General features: G+C 46.1%; 1 protein-coding gene across 1 annotated transcript in view; it reads left to right on the forward strand.

Annotated features, from left to right (window-relative positions):
• The window catches only part of LOC139265123 (tumor necrosis factor ligand superfamily member 13B-like), a 45817-nt gene that overhangs the window by 19545 nt on the left and 2574 nt on the right, over positions 1-23698 (forward strand). Inside the window, exon 5 of the mRNA XM_070882032.1 lies at positions 17435-17585. Within this exon, the coding sequence (XP_070738133.1) occupies positions 17435-17585 (151 nt within the window). The remainder of the gene's footprint in view (positions 1-17434; positions 17586-23698) is intronic.

The raw sequence follows: 23698 nt of genomic DNA on the forward strand, positions 1-23698 counted from the left end.
GTGCGGAGGGGAGCGGGTAGGTCCGAAGGCCTCCTCGTAGGACTGCTCCTGGGCACGGCCAAGGGTGCCATCAGCCGGTCCAGGCAGCGGGCGGTCGAGGGGGTCGTTCAACCTGACTGCCTGCCTCTCTTCCGCTCTTACATCCGGTCCAGGGTGTCCTTGGAGATGGAGCATGCGGTGTCCACCGGTACGCTCGCGGCCTTCCGCGAGAGGTGGGCACCGGAGGGACTGGAGTGCATCATCACGCCCGGCAACCAAATTTTAATTTGATTTTACGTTTTAAAGTTTAATTTGTTTTAATTGCCGGTGCTTTTAGTGTCCCCCTTCCCTTTTATAGGGGGCACTGGGGAAAATTGTGATTTTAGTGCCCAAAAAAAAAAACAAAAAAAAAAAAGGGGGGAAAAAAAGGGCCTTGAAAATGTCTGGAGTGTCACCCAGGTCGGGTGGCACCGTTTATTGTTTTTATGTTTTCACAGGTGAACTCAAAAGAGTTTCATGCACAAGGACCCCCAGGTCCCTCTGCACCGCAGCATGTTGTAATTGCTCTCCATTCAAATAATATTCCCTTTTACAGTTTTTTTTCCCCAAGATGGATGACCTCACATTTTCCGACATTGTATTCCATCTGCCAAACCTTAGCCCATTCGCTTAACCTATCTAAATCTCTTTGCAGCCTCTCTGTGTCTTCTACACAACCCACATTCCCACTTTCCCACTGGTGAGGCCTCATCTGGAATATTGTGTTCAGTTTTGGTCTCCTAATCTGAGGAAGGACGTTCTTGCTATTGAGGGAGTGCAGCGAAGGTTCACCAGACTGATTCCCGGGATGGCAGGACTGACATATGAGGAGAGACTGGATCGAATGGGCCTGTATTCACTGGAGTTTAGAAGAATGAGAGGGGATCTCATACAAACATATAAAATTCTGACGGAACTGGACAGGTTAGAGATAGGAAGAATGTTCCCGATGTTGGGGAAATCTAGAACCAGGGGTCACAGTCTAAGAATAAGGGGTAAGCCACTTAGGACTGAGATGAGGAGAACTTCTTCACTCAGAGAATTGTGAACCTGTGGAATTCTCTACCGCAGAGAGTTGTTGAGGCCAGTTCATTAGATATATTCAAGAGGGAGTTAGATATGGCCCTTATGGCTAAAGGGATCAAGGGATATGGAGAGAAAGCAGGAAAGGGGTACTGAGGTGAATAATCAGCCATGATCTTATTGAATGGTGGTGCAGGTTCGAAGGGCCGAATGGCCTACTCCTGCACCTATTTTCTATTTTCTATGTTTGTATGAGACCAAACCTTACAATTGTCGCAAAGACGAACTATCCATTCAGTAAGATTGTTTACTGTGGGGTAATCGTGTTGTTATGCCTAAGAAAGGCAGAAAGAAATTTGTACGTGATCTACATGGCACTCATCCCGATATTGTCATGCTGAAAGCCATTGTCAGGTCTCATGTATGGTGGCCTGGAATTGACTCTGACCTGGAATCATGTGTGCATCAGTGCAACACTTGCATGCAGCTAAGTAAAGCACCAGCGGAATTGCCGCTGAGTCTGTGGTCGTGGCCATCTAAACACAAATATATTCCAGTGAAAAAGGGCGGTAAGAGAAGGGATAACCAGCCGTGGATAACCAAGGAAATAAAGGAGAGTATCAAATCAAAGACCAATGCGTATAAGGTGGCCAAGGTTAGTGGGAAACTAGAAGATTGGGAAAATTTTAAACAACAGCAAAGAATGACTAAAAAAGCAATAAAGAAAGGAAAGATAGATTGCGAAGGTAAACTTGCGCAGAACATAAAAACAAATAGTAAATGTTTTTACAGATATATAAAACGGAAAAGAGTGACTAAAGTAAATATTGGTCCCTTAGAAAATGAGAAGGGGGATTTAATAATGGGAAATGTGGAAATGGCTGAGACCTTAAACAATTATTTTGCTTCGGTCTTCACAGTGGAAGACACAAAAACCATGCCAAAAATTGCTGGTCACAGGAATGTGGGAAGGGAGGACCTTGAGACAATCACTATCACTAGGGGGGTAGTGCTGGATAGGCTAATGGGACTCAAGGTAGACAAGTTCCCTGGTCCTGATGAAATGCATCCCAGGGTATTAAAAGAGATGGCAGAAGTTATAGCAGATGCATTCGTTATAATCTACCAAAATTCTCTGGACTCTGGGGAGGTACCAGCGGATTGGAAAGCAGCTAATGTAACGCCTCTGTTTAAAAAAGGGGGCAGACAAAAGGCAGGTAACTATAGGCCGGTTAGTTTAACATCTGTAGTGGGGAAAATGCTTGAAACTATCATTAAGGAAGAAATAGCGGGACATCTAGATAGGAATAGTGCAATCAAGCAGATGCAGCATGGATTCATGAAGGGGAAATCATGTTTAACTAATTTACTAGAATTCTTTGAGGATATAACGAGCATGGTGGATAGAGATGTACTGATGGATGTGGTGTATTTAGATTTCCAAAAGGCATTCGATAAGGTGCCACACAAAAGGTTACTGCAGAAGATAGAGGTACGCGGAGTCAGAGGAAATGTATTAGCATGGATAGAGAATTGGCTGGCGAACAGAAAGCAGAGAGTCGGGATAACTGGGTCCTTTTCGGGTTGGAAATCGGTGCTTAGTGGTGTGCCACAGGGATCGGTGCTGGGACCACAACTGTTTACAATATACATAGATGACCTGGAAGAGGGGACAGAGTGTAATGTAACAAAATTTGCAGATGACACAAAGATTAGTGGGAAAGCGGGTTGTGTAGAGGACGCAGAGAGGCTGCAAAGAGATTTGGATAGGTTAAGCGAATGGGCAAAGGTTTGGCAGATGGAATACAATGTCGGAAAGTGTGAGGTCATCCACCTTGGGAAATAAAACAGTAAAAGGGAATATTATTTGAATGGGGAGAAATTACAACATGCTGAGGTGCAGAGGGACCTGCGGGTCCTTGTGCATGAATCCCAAAAAGTTAGTTTGTAGGTGCAGCAGGTAATCAGGAAGGCGAATGGAATGTTGGCCTTCATTGCGAGAGGGATGGAGTACAAAAGGAGGGAGGTCCTGCTGCAATTGTATAGGGTATTGGTAAGGCCGCACCTGGAGTACTGCGTGCAGTTTTGGTCACCTTACTTAAGGAAGGATATACTGGCTTTGGAGGGGGTACAGAGACGATTCACTAGGCTGATTCCAGAGATGAGGGGGTTACCTTATGATGATAGATTGAGTAGACTGGGTCTTTACTCGTTGGAGTTCAGAAGGATGAAGGGTGATCTTATAGAAACATTTAAAATCATGAAAGGGATAGACAAGATAGAGGCAGAGAGGTTGTTTCCACTGGTAGGGGAGACTAGAACTAGGGGGCACAGCCTCAAAATACGGAGGAGCCAATTTAAAACCGAGTTGAGAAGGAATTTCTTCTCCCAGAGGGTTGTGAATCTGTGGAATTCTCTGCCCAAGGAAGCAGTGGAGGCTAGCTCATTGAATGTATTCAAGTCACAGATAGATAGATTTTTAACCAATAAGGGAATTAAGGGTTACGGGGCGAGGGCGGGTAAGTGGAGCTGAGTCCACGGCCAGATCAGCCATGATCTTATTGAATGGCGGAGCAGGCTCGAGGGGCTCGATGGCCTACTCCTGTTCCTAATTCTTATGTTCTTATGTTCTTATAAACCATGGTCCAGGATCCACATCAACTTTGCAGGTCCCTTCCTGGGAAAAATGTTTTTAGTTGTGGGGGATGCATATTCCAAGTAGATAGAGTGTATAACTATGTCATTCAGTACATCCACAGCTACCATTGAGAGCCTTCGTGTCATGTTTGTCACTCATGGTCTGCCCGACATTGTTGTAAGTGACAACGGACCTTGCATCACTAGTCTGGAGTTTCAAGAGTTCATGAAACTCACTGGTATCAAACATGTGAGGTCAGCATCATTCAAACCCGCATCTAATGGTCAAGCAGAGCGTGCTGTCCAAACCATCAAGCAGAGTATGAAACGTGTAACTCAAGATTCACTGCAAACTCACTTGTCATGCATATTGCTTAGTTACAGGACAAGACCTCAGGGGTCCCCCCTGCTGAACTATTGGTGAAGAGAGGTCTGAAGATCAAGCTATCGTTCATCCACCCTGACTTGAACGATCATGTTGAATACAGACGTCAAAGTCAGCAGTGGTAACATGATCACGCTGATGTGTCACGCAACATTTCTGTTAACGATCCTGTGCATGTATTAAATTATGGTCAAGGTCCCAAGTGGATCGCCGGTACTGTTACAGCCAAGGAGGGTAACAGAGTGTTTATCGTCAACCTCAAGAATGGGCAAACATGCAGGAAACATGTTGATCAGATAAAGCTGCAGCACGCGGATGAACTGGAACAGTCTGAGGACGACACAATCAGTGACCAACCAACCTACCCTCAGTCATCAGAGGACTCCGCTGTCACCAATGAATGTGGCCTTTAAATCACTGACATGATCAATGAATCTGGACTTTCAATCCCTGACATGGTCATTGCCACTCCCATCAGATCGGCTACCCAACCCCCAGTCATAACAGATCCAGAACGCTCGCCCAAGGCTGGAGCTGAACTGAGACAATCAACTCGGGAGTGGAAAGCACTGGACCATCTCAATTTGTAATATCTTAAAGGGGGATATTGTCATGTATGTATGCTTGGGGTTACTAGCCACCAGGTGGGCGCCACTGTCGGAGCTCATTGGGCTGTACGCAAGTGTGTGCACCCCAGGTATAAAAGGCAAGCCATCATGTAATGTAATCACTTTGGGCCCTAATAAAGCAGAGCCAGGTTTGTACCTGTGTTAGTTTACAGTATTCAGTTTATCGAGTTATTACATACATAACAAATGCCTCCAAAGCTTGATGGGAAAACTCCGGGCTCTCATCCTGGGGCAGCGATCTGCCATCAGCATTTGTTAATAAGTGCACCTTCTCTTTGTCCTTCTTCTTATGGTTGTTGAGGCAGCTGCACTAACAATGCTGAGGATGAGGTGCTGCAACATCAATGGACCGCCCCTTTAAGCAGTGAAAAAAGCCTGTGGCAATCATTACTTGCATTTAGACTGCACCCGATATTGGTCCATCTTTTCAGTATAACACCAATGAAATTGGGTTTTTAGACTTGATTTAAGACTCCAATCATTTTAATGAGGAGTGAGGACAAATTTTGCATGCTGTCTAGATGATTTTCACCTGGCGTTAATTCACCATTTTTAGTCTAAATACTGCCCATTCCTTGGTTATAATGAATTTCGAGCCTTAATGTTTAATTTATTTGTCACTTAGCTCTAATGTTATTTTGTATGCCATATTGTTTATTACTTAAATAACAAAAAACTTTTGAGATTGCAGAAACATTCGCTAATACTACTACATACTTAAACTCTAAGAAAGTGCATCAACACAGAAGTTCACGGTGCCATTTTGCCTAAGGCCAACCCTGGTTATATGATGAAACCTCCAGGAATATGTCCAACCAAGGAAAACCCTAACCATGATCCAAAATCTGCAATTTTATGCATGCCATCTCTAGGATAGAGTGCCCAGGATTAATAATTACCCTTTAATTGCAGCATTGCTACCCTGGAGATCATGTGGGATAGCTACAAAGTTCTCTTTTAAATAACAGAAAATACCATGCTTTCAGACCAATGCATATGGGCTAAAACTAATTGACTTAATTGCAGGATAAATAATACATGAATGCAGCAAACCAACTGGATTATAGAGGGTACAATATTGAAAAATAATAATAGTATCAGTCCACAAGGGGTTAAAATGCCCTTTTTACAATGTATTTCTGACAAAGCTTGAAAAGTGTGGCAGGGTCAAAAGCCTTAACAAACATTCCCAGATGGCAAGGAATGTACCATATTAAATTTTGATGGACAGTCAAAGCAGTATCACATCCTGCTACCTGGAGATCTGCCATCAGCGGTCCAAATTAGCCCACTTCAGAGCAGAAGCAGGCCCATGCCCAGTGGAGGCAGGCCCAGGAACAAAGTGGAGGCAGTCATGCCCAAGTAGCAGAGCAGAGGCAGGCCCTTGGCCAGGGAGAGAGAGAGAGAGAGGCAGGCCCTTGGCCAGGGAGAGAGGGAGAGAGAGAGACAGGCCCTTGGCCAGGGAGAGAGAGAGAGAGAGAGAGACAGGCCCTTGGCCAGGGAGAGAGAGAGAGAGACAGGCCCTTGGCCAGGGAGAGAGAGAGAGAGACAGGCCCTTGCCCAGGGAGAGAGAGAGAGAGAGAGAGGCCCTTGGCCAGGGACTGAGAGAGAGAGAGAGACAGGCCCTTGGCCAGGGAGAGAGAGAGACAGGCCCTTGGCCAGGGTCAGAGAGAGACAGGCCCTTGGCAAGGGAGAGAGAGAGAGAGAGAGAGAGAGACACTTGGCTAGGGACTGAGAAAGAGACAGGCCCTTGGCCAGGGACAGAGAGAGGAGGCACTTGGCCAGAGACTGAGGGAGACCGGCCCTTGCCCAGGGAGCGAGAGAGAGGCTCTTGCCCAGTGGTATGTATGTAATAACACAATAGACTGAATACTGTAAACTAACACAGGTACAAACCTGGCTCTGCTTTATTAGGGCCCAAAGTGATTATATTACATGATTGCTTGCCTTTTATACCTGGGCTGCACACACATACATACAGCCCAATGACCTCCAACAGTGGCGCTCACCTGGTGGTTAGTATCCCCAAGCATACATACATGACAATATCCCCCTTTAAGATATTAGTAACAGTCTTTTTACAAATTGAGACGATCCGGTGCTTTCCGCTCCCGAGTTGATCGTCTCAGTTCAACTCCAGCCTTGGGCGAGCGTTCTGAGTCTGTTATGACTGGGGGCTGGGTAGCCGATCTGATGGGAGTGGCAATGACCATGTAAGGGATTGAAAGTCCAGATTACAGCGGAGTCCTCTGATGACTGAGGGTAGGTTGGTTGGTCAATGATTGTATCTTCCTCAGACTGTTCCGGTTCATCCGTGTGCCGCAGCTCTATCTGATCAACATATTTCCTGCATGTTTGCCCATTCTTGAGCTTGACGATAAACACTCTGTTACCCTCCTTGGCCAGTCCACTTGGGACCCTGACCAGAATTTGGTACATACACAGGAGCTTTAACAGAAATGTCGCTTGACACAGCAGCACGATCATGATACCACTGCTGACTTTGATGTCAGTATTCAACATGATCGTTCAAGTCAGGGTGGACAAGAGAGAGCTTGGTCTTGACACCTCTCTTCATCAATAGCTCAGCAGGGGAGACCCTGGTAAGCGTGTGGGGTCTTGTCCTGTAACTAAGCAATATGCGTGACAAGTGAGTCTGCAGTGAACTTTGAGTTTCATACTCTGCTTGATGGTTTGGACAGCACGCTCTGCTTGACCATTAGATGCGGGTTTGAATGGTTCTGACCTCACATGTTTGATACCATTGAGTTTCATGAACTCTTGAAACTCCAGACTAGAGATGCAAGGTCTGTTGTCGCTTACAACGATGTCGGGCAGACCATGAGTAACAAACATGACATGAAGGCTCTCAATGGTAGCTGTGGATGTGCTGGATGACATGATTATACACTCTATCCACTTGGAATATGCAGCCACCACAACTAAAAACATCTTTCCCAGGAAGGGACCTGCAAAGTTGATGCGGATCCTGGTTTAGATGGCCACGACCACAGACTCAGCGGCAATTTCGCTGGTGCTTTACTTAGCTGCATGCAAATGTTGCACTGATGAACACATGATTCCAGATCAGAGTCAATTCCAGGCCACCATACATGAGACCTGGCAATGGCTTTCATCATGACAATACCGGGATGCGTGCTATAGATCATGTACAAATTTCTCTCTGCCTTTCTTAGGCATAACAACACGATTTCCTCACAGTAAACAATCTGATTGAATGGATAGTTCGTCTTTGCGACGGTTGTAAGGTTTGGTCTCATCACCCATTTGCTTGGGTATGACAGACCAATAACCACTAAGGACACAATGTTTTACAACCGATAATATCAGGTCCTGGCTGGTCTAGGTCTTAACTTGTTGAGCCGTGACAGGGGTTCCTTCACTTTCAAAAGCATCCATAACTAACAGTAGGTCTTCAGGTTGTGGCGTCTCCACCTCGGCAACGGCAAATGGCTCAGTACATCGGCACAATTCTCGGTATCAAGTCTATGGCGAATGACATAATCATAGGCAGATAATGTTAGCGCCCACCTCTGGATGCAGGACGATGCCTTTGTTTTCCGAAAACAATGAAATGAGTGGCTTGTGATCAGTTTCCAGTTCAAACCAAAGACCAAACAGGTACTAATGCATCTTTTGAACCCCATACACACAGGCTAATGCTACTTTTTATATCATGCTGTAGGCTCTTTCTGCCTTTGACAAACTTTTAGAAGCATATGCAACAGGTTGTAGTTTACACGACTTATTAGCTTGTTGGAGCACGCAACCAACTCCATATGACGAAGCATCACAGGTCTATACTACACGCTTACATGGATCATAATGTACCAGCAGCTTGTTAGAGCAAAGCAGATTAGTAGCTTTCTCAAAAGCTCTATCTTGAGACGCCCCCCCCAAACTCAGTTGTCACCTTTTCTTAGCAGCATGTGCAGTGGCTCTAATGAAGTGCTCAATCTAGGTAGGAAATTACCAAAGTAGTTGAGTAGACCAGGAATGAACGCAGCTCTGTCACATTCTAAGGAATGGGTGCATTTTTGATGGCCTTGGTTTTCGAGTCCGTAGGCCTGATGCCATCAGCAGCAATTTTCCTCCCCAGGAACTCGACTTCCGGTGCCATGAAGACGCACTTCGAATCTTTCAGTCTGAGTCCCACTTTGTCCAGATGATGTAGAACCTCTTCCAGGTTGTTCAGATGTTTGGCGTTGTCACGATCTGTGACCAGGATGTCATCTTGGAACATGACAGTTCTAGGGACGGACTTCAGTAGACTCTCCATGTTCCTCTGAAATATGGCTGAATTCCGAAAGGACACCTGTTGTAGATAAACAGTCCTTTATGAGTGTTGATGTACGTAAGTTTCTTCGATGTCTCGACCAGCTCCTGTGTCATGTAGGCCAACCCAGATCCAGTTTAGTGAACGACTTCCCCCCCGGCTAGCATTGCAAACAGGTCATCAGCCTTCGGTAACGGGTATTGATCCTGTTTTGAAACTCGGTTGGTCATAACCTTGTAGTCTCCACAAATCCAGACACTGCCATCACTCTTCAACACAGGAACAATGGGGCTGGCCCATTTGTTAAATTCGACCGGTGATATGATCCCTTCACGCTGTCCAGTTCAATTTCAACCTTCTACCTCATCATCTACAGAGCCGCCTGAGCTTTATGATGGACGGGTCTTGCATCCGGGTCCACATGGATCTGCACCTTGGCTCCCATGAAATTGCCGATGCCTGGTTCAAACAGAGAGGGGAACTTGCTCAGCACTTGAGCACATGGAGTATCATCCTCCTCCGACAACACTTTGATATTGTTCCAATTGCATTTGATTTTTTTCTAGACAATTTCTGCCAAACAGTGTTGGACCATTGTCTGGAACAATCCATAATGGTAAATCATGAACCGCACCATCATACGACACCTTGACGACTGCACTACCAATTACCACTATGAGATCTTTAGTGTACGTACGCAACTAGGCATTGACTGGACTCAGCTTAGGCCTCACAGCCTTAGTATCCCACAGCTTGTCGAATGTCCTCTGGCTCATTACTGATTGACTTGCACCCGTGTCCACTTCCATCGGTACCGGCACACCGTTATGTTTCACATTAATCATTATCGGTTGGTTCTTTGTTAGGAACGAATACAGTTCATACACTTCCTCCTCTGGTATCTCGGATTGCATATCTGCATCCGCGCTATACTGGTCATCATCCTCCACGTGGTATGTCACAGCACGCTTGCTCAGTTGCAGACACATGCGCTGGAGATGCCCGACTCTCGAACAGCCTTTACAAATGTACTATTTAAACCGACACTGATGAGGCCAATGATTGCCCCCACAACGGCAACACATTGAAATCAGATTCATTCCCGTTGACGGACTTTGGGCAGCCACATGTTTCACACACACAGTCGAGTAGGCCCTGCCATATGCAGCTCTGCCAAACGACGATACAATCTTGTTTACAGTACTTGCCGAGTTCCGATTTTTCGATGATATCTGCTTTAAGTTTTTGTCTGTTGTCATGCATGCCTGGGCAATTGTGATGGCCTTGCTCAAATCAAGCGTCTCTGCCGCCAGTAGCTTACGCAGGATCACCTTGTGGTTGATGCCAATTACAAAGAAGTCGTGCAGCATGTATCCTTACGCGTTTCTGAACTCACGCGATCCAGCTAGACATCTTAAGTCGGCAACGAATTCCGACACATCCTGGCCCTCAGAACGAACGTGCTTGTAGAATCAATATCACGAGATAATAATGCCTTCTGCTGGTTTGACATGGTCACGTACCAGAGCACACAATTCCTCATAGTCTTTGTCCGTTGGACTTGCAGGCAAGAGATGATTATGAGTCCATAGATTTTCGGACCGCAAACCGTGAAGAAGACCGCCCTGCGCCTAACTGCTTCAGTGGGTTCCTCAATTTTGTTGGCTACGAAGTACTGGTCCAGGCGAGCTACAAAATCTGTCCAGTCCTCTCCCTCCACGAATCTCTCCAGAATTCCAATTGTGTGCATTTTTCCATGCGAAGGTTCTTAAGTTACCTCGTCGCCAAATGTTATGTATGTAACAACTTGATAGACTGAATACTGTAAACTAACACAGGTACAAACCTGGCTCTGCTTTATTAGGGCCCAAAGTGATTACATTACATGATGGCTTGCCTTTTATATCTGGGCCGCACACATGTGCGTACAGCCCAATGACCTCCGACAGTGGCGCCACCTGGTGGCTGGAAAAACCAAACATACATACATGACACCCAGGAACAGAGAGAGGAGGCACTTGGCCAGGGACTGAGAGAGGCAGGCCCTTGGCCAGGGACAGAGAGAGAGAGCCAGGCCCTTGGCCAGGGACTGAGAGAGGCAGGCCCTTGCCCAGGGACTGAGAGAGACAGGCCCTTGGCCAGGGACAAAGTGAGACAGGCCCTTGGCCAGGGACTGAGAGAGACAGGCCCTTGGCCAGGGACTGAGAGAGACAGGCCCTTGGCCAGGGACTGAGAGAGACAGGCCCTTGGCCAGGGACTGAGAGAGACAGGCCCTTGCCCAGGGACTGAGAGAGACAGGCCCTTGGCCAGGGACAAAGTGAGACAGGCCCTTGGCCAGGGACAAAGTGAGACAGGCCCTTGGCAAGGGACTGAGAGAGACAGGCCCTTGGCCAGGGACTGAGAGAGACAGGCCCTTGGCCAGGGACTGAGAGAGACAGGCCCTTGGCCAGGGACTGAGAGAGACAGATCCTTGGCCAGGGACTGAGAGAGACAGGCCCTTGGCCAGGGACTGAGAGAGACAGGCCCTTGGCCAGGGACTGAGAGAGACAGGCCCTTGGCCAGGGACAAAGAGAGACAGGACCTCGGCCAGGGACAGAGAGAGACAGGCCCTTGCCCAAGGAGTGAGAGAGACAGGCTCTTGGCCAGGAAGTAGTGCAGAGGTAGACCTGCCACCCTGAAAGTAGAGCAGAGGTGAGCCCATACTTGGGAAGATGGAGCAGAGCATGCCAATAATGAAACAAAGGTGCGCAATGCATGGGGCAATAGTTAAAGTGTAACTCAACTCAAATCTACTTTAACTGAAATGAAGGCTAAGTTGTTGAGAGAGGATTTGCTCTGTTTGTGGAGGAGGTGGCAAGTTGTTCAAGCTAAGATTATAGTTAAATCTGTAATTCCCTTATGTGTTGGTTATGTTTTTACTGAGGCGTACGAAAGCATGGACCTTACGCTAAACATCCGTAAGACAAAGGTCCTCCACCAGCCTGTCCTCGCCGCACAGCACTGCCCCCCAGTCATCAAGATCCATGGCGCGGCCCATTTCCCATACCTCGGGAGCCTCTTATCAACAAGAGCAGGCATCGACGCCGAGATTCAACACTGCCTCCAGTGCACCAGTGCAGCCTTTGGCCGCCTGAAAAAAGGGTGTTTGAAGACCAGACCCTCAAAACTGCCACCAAGCTCATGGTCTACAGGTACAGCCCTCCTGTATGGCTTGGAGACATGGACCATGTACAGCAGACACCTCAAGTCGCTGGAGAGATACCACCAACGATGTCTCCGCAAGATCCTACAAATTCCCTGGAAGGACAGACGCACCAACATTAGAGTCCTCGACCAGGACAACATCCCCAGCATTGAAGCACTGACCACACTTGATCAGCTCCACTGGGCAGGCCACATTATTCACATGACTGACACAGAACTCCAAAAGCAAACGCTCTACTCGGAACTCCTTCACGGCAAACGAGCCAAAGGTGGGCAGAGGAAACGTTACAAGGACATCCTCAAAGTCTCCCTGATAAAGTGCAACATCCCCACTGACACCTGGGAGACCCTGGCCAAAGACCACTCTAAGTGAAGGAAATGCATCCGGGAGGGTGCTGAGCACCTTGAGGCTCATCGCTGAGAGCATGCAGAAAACAAGTGCAGGCAGCGGAAAGAGCGTGCGGCAAACCAGTCCCACCCACCCCTTCCCTCAACAACTATCTGCCCCACCTGTGACAATGTCTGTAGCTCTCATATTGGACTGTTCAGCCACCTAAGAACTCTTGTTAAGATGGAAGCAAGTCTTCCTCGATTCCGATGATGATGATGGTTATGCGATAAATGTTATTTTTAGTGGCATAAAATGGAATGGGTGAGGTGCTATCATAGTGCCTGTGCATCAGAGCATTACTTTTAGATGGATAGCGATTTTTAATCAAATGTGATTGTGTGGGACCTATTGGGATGGAATGTGGTGAGGAAATTGAAAAGAGGAGAAAGGTTTGAATCGCGTGATTAGTTAATAAAGCAAAAAAAAAACATCTAGAAAGAACAGAAACACATAAACCAATAAGGTAGAAGGAAGTTGATCAATGGCTAAAATCCAAGATGTAAGTGACAAAGTGAATAACAAGGATTTAAAATGTAACTTTTACATATTGGAAATATGTTGGCAATGAACTACAACTGGAGCTCCCACTCAGTAACTGTTTAAATAGGAAAACCTTTCGTCAGGACATTATTTTCAAAAGGAGGAAATCTGTATCGATATTTTCCACATTGTCTTACCAAAAAAAAGTAAACAATAATAAAGGATTATTGTTAGTTAAATGCCTTTTAGTTTATTACTGCCTTTTTTCAGTGAATAGAGATGACATTGTCAGGAAAATGTCTGGAGGGGTTACTGAGCCCAGCTGTACAAGGTAGCTTGATAATATTAGTAGAGATACAGTAATTAACAAAAGGTGCAAGAGTTACAAGTCTGACAGTTTGAGGAAGTATGGCTATCAGTGGATGTTTTAGCTTATACAGTGTGTGTGTACATAGACAGATCGTTCAGCTTGGTACCTGCTTCATACCACTTCCTCCAGTGATGTAATAGACCGTTTATTCTCTTCTGAAGTATATTTAACCATTAAAGAAATACAGTTAGAAAAAGGATCTACCTTAACATAGTTTATATCTACTCAGAACAAAAGTGAGTAATATGGCATTGATGAGCAGCTCTCATTATTGGGTTAATATAATGAGTGGAGATCCGGCGCTTACTGATGGAGGTGAAGAGCAGGCGTGGTTGGGGAATGGGCAGTGGACTCAGGTAGCATGGATTTGTACTTTAGGGTAAGAAATGCACCCACTATTAGGGCCGGGGGAAATTTAAACAGTGGAGGGGGGAGTTTGGAGGAGAAAGGGTGTGGGATGGCAATGAATGGCCAGGGATAAAGTTGTTCAGCAGAGGAGCTCCCTAGGGAGCTGCCACGTCGGGGCCATCTTGACAGGGACGTCAATATTGCCCCAAAGCAGTGACGGCAACAGAAGCAATACTGCAGAAAGATCAACGCAGAGGCACTCAAAGACCCTCATAAGAAAGCCCTATTCAGCCAGCGCCTCACTGGCAACCTGGCGACGCTCGATGACCCAGAGATGCAGAGTGCCCACAGCGCCTGGTCTGCCCTCAAGGCCTCCATAATCAGCACCTACGAAGAGATGCTCGGTCACTCGACCAGGAAACACCAAGACTGGTTTGATGAGAACAACCAGGAGATCCAGGAGTTAATTAGCCGCAAACACAAGGCATTTCTGAATTTAAAACAGCAACCCAACACAAGAGCAAGAAAGCATCTCTCAGACGGCTGATGGCCGAGGTCCAACAAAAAACCCACGACCTAAAAAACAGATGGTGGGTGGAGAAAGCACAGACGATCTAGCAGTTAGCCAACAACCACGATGTGTATGGATTTTTCAGCGCTGTCAAGACCACCTGCCGCCCAAGCACCCAAGGCCCTACCCCACTGCTGGCCAAGAACGGAGAGGTACTCATCAAGGATAGAGAGACAGTCGGTGCCCACTGGAAGAAGCATTTCGAAGATCTCCTTAACCGAGACTCTGTCTTCGACGTGAGTGTCATCGACTCCATCCCGCAGCACACTACCCGCCACCATCTCAGCACAACCCCAGCCCGGCACAAGGTAGAAAAGGCCATCCTTCAGCTGAAGAATAACAAGGCAACAGGAGCAGATGGAATCCCCGCCGAAGCACTAAAGCATGGCAGAGAAGCACTATTGGCACAAATGCATGAGCTAATTTCTCTTATCTGGAAGGAGGAGATCATGCTAGGAGATCATAGGGACACCGTAATCGTGACTATCTTCAAAAAAGGGGACAAGTCTGACTGCGGTAACTACAGAGGAATCTCCCTGCTGTCGCCACAGGGAAAGTCATCGCAAGAATCCTTCTCAATTGTCTTCTCCCTGTGGCTGAAGAACTCCTCCCAGAGTTGCAATGTGGATTCTGTCCACTAAGGGGTACAACGGACATGACCTTCACCGCGCGACAACTACAAGAGAAATGCAGGAAACAGTACCTGGCCTTCTTTGACCTCACAAAGGCCTTTGACACTGTCAACTATAAGGAATTATGGAGCATCCTCCTCCATTTCGGCTGCCCTCAAAAGTTTGTCACCATCCTCCGTCTGCTCCACGATGACATGCAAGCCGTGATCCTGACCAATGGATCCACCACAGATCCAACCCACGTCCGGACCGGGGTCAAGCAAGGCTATGTCATCGCACCAACGCTCTTTTCGATCTTCTTTGCTACAATGCTTCATCTCACCCATAGCAGGTTCGCCACTGGGGTGGAGTTAAATTATACAACAAATATGAATCTGTTCAACCTCCGCCGCCTCCAGGCCAGATCCAAGGTCGTTGCATCCTTTGTCATTGAACTACAGTACGCAGACGACGTTTGCGTCTACGCACACTCGGAGGCCTAACTCCAAACCATCGGCAACACCTTCACCAAGGCGTATGAGGGCATGGGCCTTACGCTAAACATCCGTAAGACAAAGATCCTCTAGCAACCTGCCCCCGCCATACAGCACTGCCTCCTGATTATCAAATTCCACAATGAAGCCTTGGACAATGTGGACCATTTTCCATACCTCGGGAGCCTACTGTCAACAAGAGCAGACATTGACGACGAGGTCCAACACCGCCTTCAGTGCGCCAGTGCAGCCTTTGGTCGCCTGAGAAAAAGAGTGTTTGAAGACCAGGACCTCAAATCCGGCACCAAGCTCATGATCTACAGGGCAGTAGTGATATCCGCCCTCCTATATGGCTCAGAGACGTGGACTATATACAGCAGACACCTCAAAATGCTAGAGACATACCATCAGTTCCTCCTCCACAAGATCCTGCAAATCCATTGGCAGGATAGACGCACCAACATCAGTATTCTCGCTCAGGCCAACATCTCCAGCATCGAAGCATTGACCATGCTCAATCAGCTCCGTTATGCGGGCCACATCGTCCGCATGCTGGACACAAGACTCTCAAAGCAAACGCTCTACGCGGAGCTTCAACACGGCAAGCGAGCCCAAGGTGGGCAGTGGAAACGCTTCAAGGACACCTTCAAAGCCTCCTTGATAAAGTGCAACATCCCGACTGACACCTGGGAATCCCTGGCCCACGACCGCCCAAAGTGGAGGAAGAGCATCCGGGAGGGCGATGAGCACCTCGAGTTCCATCGCCGAGAACAAGCAGAAAGCAAGCGTAGACAGGGGAAGGAGCGCGCGTCAACCCAGGCTCCCCACCCCACCTTTCCTTCAACCACTGTCTGCCCCACCTGTGACAGAGACTGTAGGTCCCGCATTGGACTCGCCAGACACTTGAGAACTAACTGTTAGAGTGGAAGCAAGTCTTCTTTGATTCCGAGGGACTGCTATGATGATGATGAATATAAATGTACTCTGCAATGTCAATGACTTGATATAGTGAATTCTGATTATGCCCTCAGCAAGAACTGTACAACTGCCAATTAGGGAATTGTGATAAAGTTTCCATTCTGAAAAACCATGCAGATTCAATCATATTACCTGTCTAGCTCAATAATAACTTCATACAGCCTATGACTTCACATCTACAGTAATGACACTAGTTTGTATCTTTCTAGAACTGTGCACTCGGCGTGGAGATGAATAATACCTTCAATTAATAATGTCTTCAATTAGCAAACCCAGCCCCACGTATGCCAATTAGCAACCCACCCACTCCAATTAATGCCACTCCCCAACTATTCAAATTAATCCTGATCTTTACCTACTCTAATTACCAACCCTGCCTACTTAAATTCGTAACTCCCAACTCCATTTATTCTGATTAGTAACCCCATCCTTATTCCAATAATTAACAAACCCAAACTTCACTTACTTTAATTAACCATAACCTTGTTTATTCTAATTAACAATCCAACCACTAGTATGATAACATCCTTTCAACCATTCTAATTGTAATTAACAAACCAAAGCTCTACTTATTGTAATTAGCAATTGCTAACCCCCACCTACTGTAATTAACACACTCTAATCCCACCCACTGTAATTAGCAACAACCCCAACAGATCTAATTAGCACACAGGGCCTTGAAGAACAGGGCATCAGTAATGTTAGTTATCAGCCAGAAATGAACATGCATTAAGTCTCCTAACGGTCAATTCCATAGCAGATTTTTTTTTAATCAAACTGTTTAATTCTCCAATATGTCACAGCATAGTTAGAAATGTGATCAACTCTGATCACACACAGTGATAGACAGCTCACGTCTGTAAATAAACACATATGATTCTGTATTTAGCATGTTCTAATGCCAACCACACGAGAAAAACCCTAAGTTTGTTAATTCAATCCAGCAATGTACTCATTGTTTCTTGATTCTATCTGTGCAATCATTGTTCATTTTACAGGTTCTGTACTATGATAACTGCATGGCCATGGGTCATGTAGTCCGGAGGAGGAAGTCTACTGTGGTTGGGAATGAACGGCGTATAACGACGCTATTTCGCTGCATTCAAAACATGCCAAACAACACAGCCAGTAATACCTGTTTCACTGCTGGTAAGACCAGGGTCTTGCACAATACATACTACTTTCTGCAATGCTAAGTAAAAAATACATGAATGGGTCGGTCCTACACTAACCAGAGCAGGAAATGTAAAATTGATTAATCCCCCCTTTACTTCACACAGTTGCCTCCAATGACAACAGCACCTTTGGATGCAGCCCTGTTATGTAAATGACACAGTGGCTGTGCCATTGGAGACACTAAAATCTATCTCAGGAGCCAATTTCCTCAAGTGCCTCTGATAGAAAATATATCAAAATGGAGTCCACTGACAACACTTATATTCTGCTACCGGTTACTTGACTTCTCCGTCACCCTCTCAGGCCAACAATGTATTTTCTCTATTAGCAAATGTCTCAGCCAGAAGAACAAAATTTCAAACATAACGTTGTACTAACTGCATGTGCAGGACTTGTGTATATGTGGTTGATCTATTTCTTTATTATTTGCACTTGGGGTGTAGATGATGATGTCAAGGTCGCACTTACTGCCCATCACTAGCTGCCCTAAGAAGGTGGGGGTGGGTGTTCTTCTTGAACTGCTGTAATCACTGTGGTGATGGTGCTCTTAAAAGTATGTTAGGTAGGGAATTCCATTCTTGATGGCGATGAAGGAGTGAGGGATCTTCTGGGCCACGATGTTACAGATTGCAATGATATATAATTTTATTGCTGCTATAATTCGATTGCCCACAGTGCCACATGGATGCCCAATTTTAGACTGCTATACCTCCTCCAATCTCCCCAAACTCTCTGTTCCTCTGACTTTTGCCTTTTTTGTTTCCCCCCTCCCTTCATCCCACTATTGACATTCATGCTTTCTGCCACCTAGTTCCCATGCTCAAGAATGACCTCCCTAAACCCTCCACATTTCCACTTTCCTGTCCTTTAAAAGATCCTCTTTAACACCCAACTCTGACCAAACTTCTGGTCATCTCTTCTAATATCTCCTTCTTTGGCTCAGCGTCAATTTTTGTCTGATTATGTCTCTATGAAGTGTCTTGTTAAAGGTGCTTTATAAATGCAAGTCCCAATGTCCCAAATTCCTTCATCACCATCCCTGGGTATGTCTGGTCCCACCGACAGGACAGACCCAGCAGGCGTGGCGGCACAGTGGTATACAGTCGGGAGGGAGTGGCCCTCAATATTGATTCTGGATCCCATAAAGTCTCATTGCTTCAGGTCAAGCATAGGCAAGAAAATCTCCCACTGATTACCACCTACCGTGCTCCCTCAGCTGCTGAATCAGTACTCCTCCATATTGAACACCACTTGGAAGAAACATTGAGAGTAGCAAGGGCACAGAATGTACACTGGATGGGGGACTTCAATGTCCATCACTAAGAGTGTCATGATAGCACCACTACTGACTGAGCTGGCCGAATCCTGAAGGACATAGCTGTCAGACTGGGCCAGCAACACATGGTGAGGGAAACATAGAGACATAGAAAATAGGTGCAGGAGTAGGCCATTTGGCCCTTTGAGCCTGCACCACCATTCAATATGATCATGGCTGATCATGCAACTTCAGTACCCCATTCCTGCTTTCTCTCCATACCCCTTAATCCCTTTAGTTGCAAGGGCCACATCTAACTCCCTTTTGAATATATCTAACAAACTGGCCTCAACAACTTTCTGTGGTAGAGAATTCCATAGGTTCACAATTCTCTGAGTGAAGAAGTTTCTCCTCATCTCGGTCCTAAATGGCTTACCCCTTACACTTAGACTGTGACCCCTGGTTCTGGACTTCCCCAATATCGGGAACATTCTTCCTGCATCTAACCTGTCCAATCACGTCAGAATTTTATATGTTTTTATGAGATCCCCTCTCAATCTTCTAAATTCCAGTGAATATAAGCCTAGTTGATCCAGTCTTTCTTCATATGTCAGTCCTGCCATCCCAGGAATCAGTCTGGTGAACCTTCGCTGCACTCCCTCAATAGCAAGAATGTCCTTCCTCAGATTAGGAGACCAAAACTGTACACAATATTCAAGGTGTGGCCCCGCCAAGGCCTTGTACAACTGCAGTAAGATCTCCCTGCTCCTATACTCAAATCCTCTCGCTATGAAAGCCAACATGTCATTTTCTTTCTTCACCGCCTGCTGTACCTGCATGCCAACTTTCAATGATTGATGTACCATGACACCCAGGTCTCGTTGCACCTCCCCTTTTCCTAATCTGTCACCATTCAGATAATATTCTGTCTTTCTGTTTTTCCCACCAAAGTGAATAACCTCACATTTATCTACATTATACTGCATCTGCCATGCATTTGCCCACTCACCTAACCTGTCCAAGTCACCCTGCAGCCTCTTAGCATCCTCCTCACAGCTCACATTGCCACCCAGCTTAGTGTCATCTGCAAACTTGGAGATATTACTTTCAATTCCTTCATCTAAATCATTAATGTTTATTGTAAGTAGCTGGGGTCCCAGCACTGAACCTTGCAGTGCCCCACTAGTCACTGCCTGCCATTCTGAAAAGGACCTGTTTATTCCTACTCTTTGCTTCCTGTCTGCCAACCAGTTCTCTATCCACATCAATACATTACCCCCAATACCATGTGCTTTAATTTTGCACACTAATCTCTTGTGTGGGACCTTGTCAAAAGCATTTTGAAAGTCCAAATACACCACATCCACTGATTCTCCCTTGTCCACTCTACTAGTTACATCCTCAAAAAATTGTAGAAGATTTGTCGAGCATGATTTCCCTTTCATAAATCCATGCTGACTTGGACCGATCCTGTCACTGCTTTCTAAATGTGCTGCTATTACATCTTTAATAATTGATTCCAACATTTTCCCCACGACCGATGTCTGGTTAATTGGTCTATAATTCCCTGTTTTCTCTCTCCCTCCTTTTTTAAAAAGTGGGGCTACCCTCCAATCCATTAGGACTGATCCAGAGTCTATAGAATGTTGGAAAATGACCACCAATGCATCCACTATTTCTAAGGCCACTTCCTTAAGTACTCTGGGATGCAGACTATCAGGCCTTGGGGATTTATCGGCCTTCAATCCCTTCAATTTCCCTAACACAATTTCCTTACTAATAAGGATTTCCTTCAGTTCCTCCTTCTCGCTAGACCCTCGGTCCCCTAGTATTTCCGGAAGGTTATTTGTGTCTTCCTCAGTGAAGACAGAACCAAAGTATTTGTTGAATTGCTCTGCCATTTCTTTGCTCCCCATTATAAATTCACCTGATTCTGACTGCAAGGGACCTACATTTGTCTTCACTAAGCTTTTTCTCTTCACATATCTATAGAAGCTTTTGCAGTCAGTTTTTAAGTTCCCTGCAAGCTTACTCTCATACTCTATTTTCCCCCTCCTAATTAAACCCTTTGTCCTCCTCTGCTGAATTCTAAATTTCTCCCAGTCCTCAGGTTTGCTGCTTTTTCTGGCCAATTTATATGCCTCTTCCTTGGATTTAACACTATCCCTAATTTCCCTTGTTAGCCACGGTTGAGCCACCTTCCCCGTTTTATTTTTACGCCAGGCAGGGATGTACAATTGTTGAAGTTCATCCATGTGATCTTTAAATGTTTGCCATTGCCTATCCACTGTCAGCCCTTTAAGTATCATTCGCCAATCTATCCTAGCCAATTCTCGTCTCATACCATCGAAGTTACCTTTCTTTAAGTTCAGGACCCTAGTCTCTGAATTAACTGTGTCACTTTCCATCTTAATGAAGAATTCTACCATATTATGGTCATTCTTTCCCAAGGGGCTTCACACAACGAGATTGCTAATTCATCCTCTCTCATTACACAACACCCAGTCTAGGATGGCCAGCTCTCTAGTTGGTTCCTCGACATATTGGTCTAGAAAACCATCCCTTATACACTCCAGGAAATCCTCCTCCACCGTATTGCTACCAGTTTGGTTAGCCCAATCTATATGTAGATTAAAGTCATCCATGATAACTGCTGTACCCTTATTGCACGTATCCCTAATTTCCTGTTTGATGCCATCCCCAACCTCACTACTACTGTTTGATAGTCTGTACACAACTCCCACTAGCGTTTTCTGCCCTTTGGTGTTCCGCAGATCTGCCCATACAGATTCCACATCATCCAAGCTAATGTCCTTTCTTACTATTACATTAATCTCCTCTTTAACCAGAAATGCTACCCCACCTCCTTTTCCTTTCTGTCTATCCTTCCTGAATATTGAATACCCATGGATGTTGAGTCCCTAGCCTTGGTCACCCTGGAGCTATGTCTCCGTAATCCCAATTATGTCATATCCGTTAACAGCTATCTGCGCAGTTAATTCATCCACCTCATTACGAATGCTCCTCAGATTGAGACACAGAGCCTTCAGGCTTTTTTTTTTATACTCTTTGTCCTTTTAGAATTATGTTGTAATGTGGCCCTTTTTGATTTTTGCCTTTGATTTCTCTGCCCTCCACTTTTCATTATCTCCTTTCTACCTTTTGCTTCTGCCCCCATTTTACTTCCCTCTGTCTCCCTGCATAGATTCCCATCCCCCTGCCATATTCGTTTAAACCCTCTCCAACAGCACTAGCAAACACTTTCATTAGGACATTGATTCCGGTCCTACCCAGGTGCAGACCGTCCGGTTTGTACTGGTCCCACTTCCCCCAGAACCGGTTCCAATGTCCCAGGAATTTGAATCCCTCCCTCTTGCACCATTCCTCAAGCCACGTATTCATCTGAACTATCCTGCTATTTCTACTCTGACTATCACATGGCACTGGTAGCAATCCTGAGATTACTACCTTGGAGGTTCTACTTTTTAACTCCTAGCTCCCTAAATTCAGCTTATAGGACCTCATCCCGTTTTTTACCTATATCGTTGGTACCCATATGCACCATGACAACTAACTGTTCACCCTCCCCCTTCAGAATGTCCTGCAACCGCTCCGAGACATCCTTGACTCTTGCACCAGGGAGGCAAAACCTACTTGACCTCGTCCTCACCAATCTACCTGGCAGGTGCATCTGTCTATGACATCATTGGTAGCAGTGACCAATGCAGTCGTTGTGGACCCATCTTCAAACTGAGGACACCCTCCATCGTGTTGTGTGGCACTCTCACCATGCTCAATGGGATAGATTCAGAACAGATCTAGCAGCCAAAAAATGAGTATCCATGAGGCGCTGGGGGCCATCAGCAGCAGCAGAATTGTATTCCACCACAATCTGTGACCTCATAGCCTGGCATATCCCTCACTCTACCATTACCATCAAGCCAGGGGACCAATCCTGGTTCAATGAGGAGTGCAGGAGCATGCCCGGAGCAGCAACAAGCATACCTAAAAATGAGGTACCAACATGGGGAAGCTGCAACACAGGACTACATGCACGCTAAAAAATGGAAGCAGCATGCTATAGACAGCGCTAAGCGATCCCACAATCAACAGATCAGATCAAAACTCTGCAGTCCTGCCACATCCATTCGTGAATGGTGGTGGACCGTTAAACAACTAACTGGAGGAGGAGACTCCATGAATATTCCCATCCTCAGTGATGGCAGAGCGCAGAATGTAAGTGCAAAGACAAGGCTGAAGCATTTACAACCACCTTCAGCCAGAAGTTCCAGGTGGATGATCCATATCGGCCTCCTTCTGAAGTCCCCACCATCACAGAAGCCAATCTGATTCACGCCACGTGATATTAAGGGAAGAGCGCACTGGATTCAGCAAAGGCTATGGGCTTTGACAACATCTCGGCTATTGTGCTGAAGACTTGTGTTCCAGAACCAGCCGCGCCTCTAGTCAAGCTGTTCCAGTACAGCTACAACACTGGCATCTATCCGACAATGTGGAAAACTGCCCAGGTATGTCCGGTCCACAATCATGCCAATTACTGTCCCGTTAGTCTACTCTCAATCATCAACAAAGTGATGGAAGGTGTCGTCAATAGTACTATCAAGCGGCACTTGCCCACCAAAACCTGCTCACCAATGCCCAGTTTGGGTTCCGCCAGGACCACTCGTAAGAGCTCATGGGGTTGGGGGTAATATATTAGCGTGGATAGAGGATTGGCTAACTAACAGAAAACAGAGTCGGGATAAATGGGTAATTTTCAGATTGGCAAACTGTAACTAGTGGGATGCCAAAGGGATCAGTGCTGGGGCCT

Source organism: Pristiophorus japonicus, chromosome 6 (assembly GCF_044704955.1).
Source record: "Pristiophorus japonicus isolate sPriJap1 chromosome 6, sPriJap1.hap1, whole genome shotgun sequence".
NCBI lineage: Eukaryota > Metazoa > Chordata > Chondrichthyes > Pristiophoridae > Pristiophorus > Pristiophorus japonicus.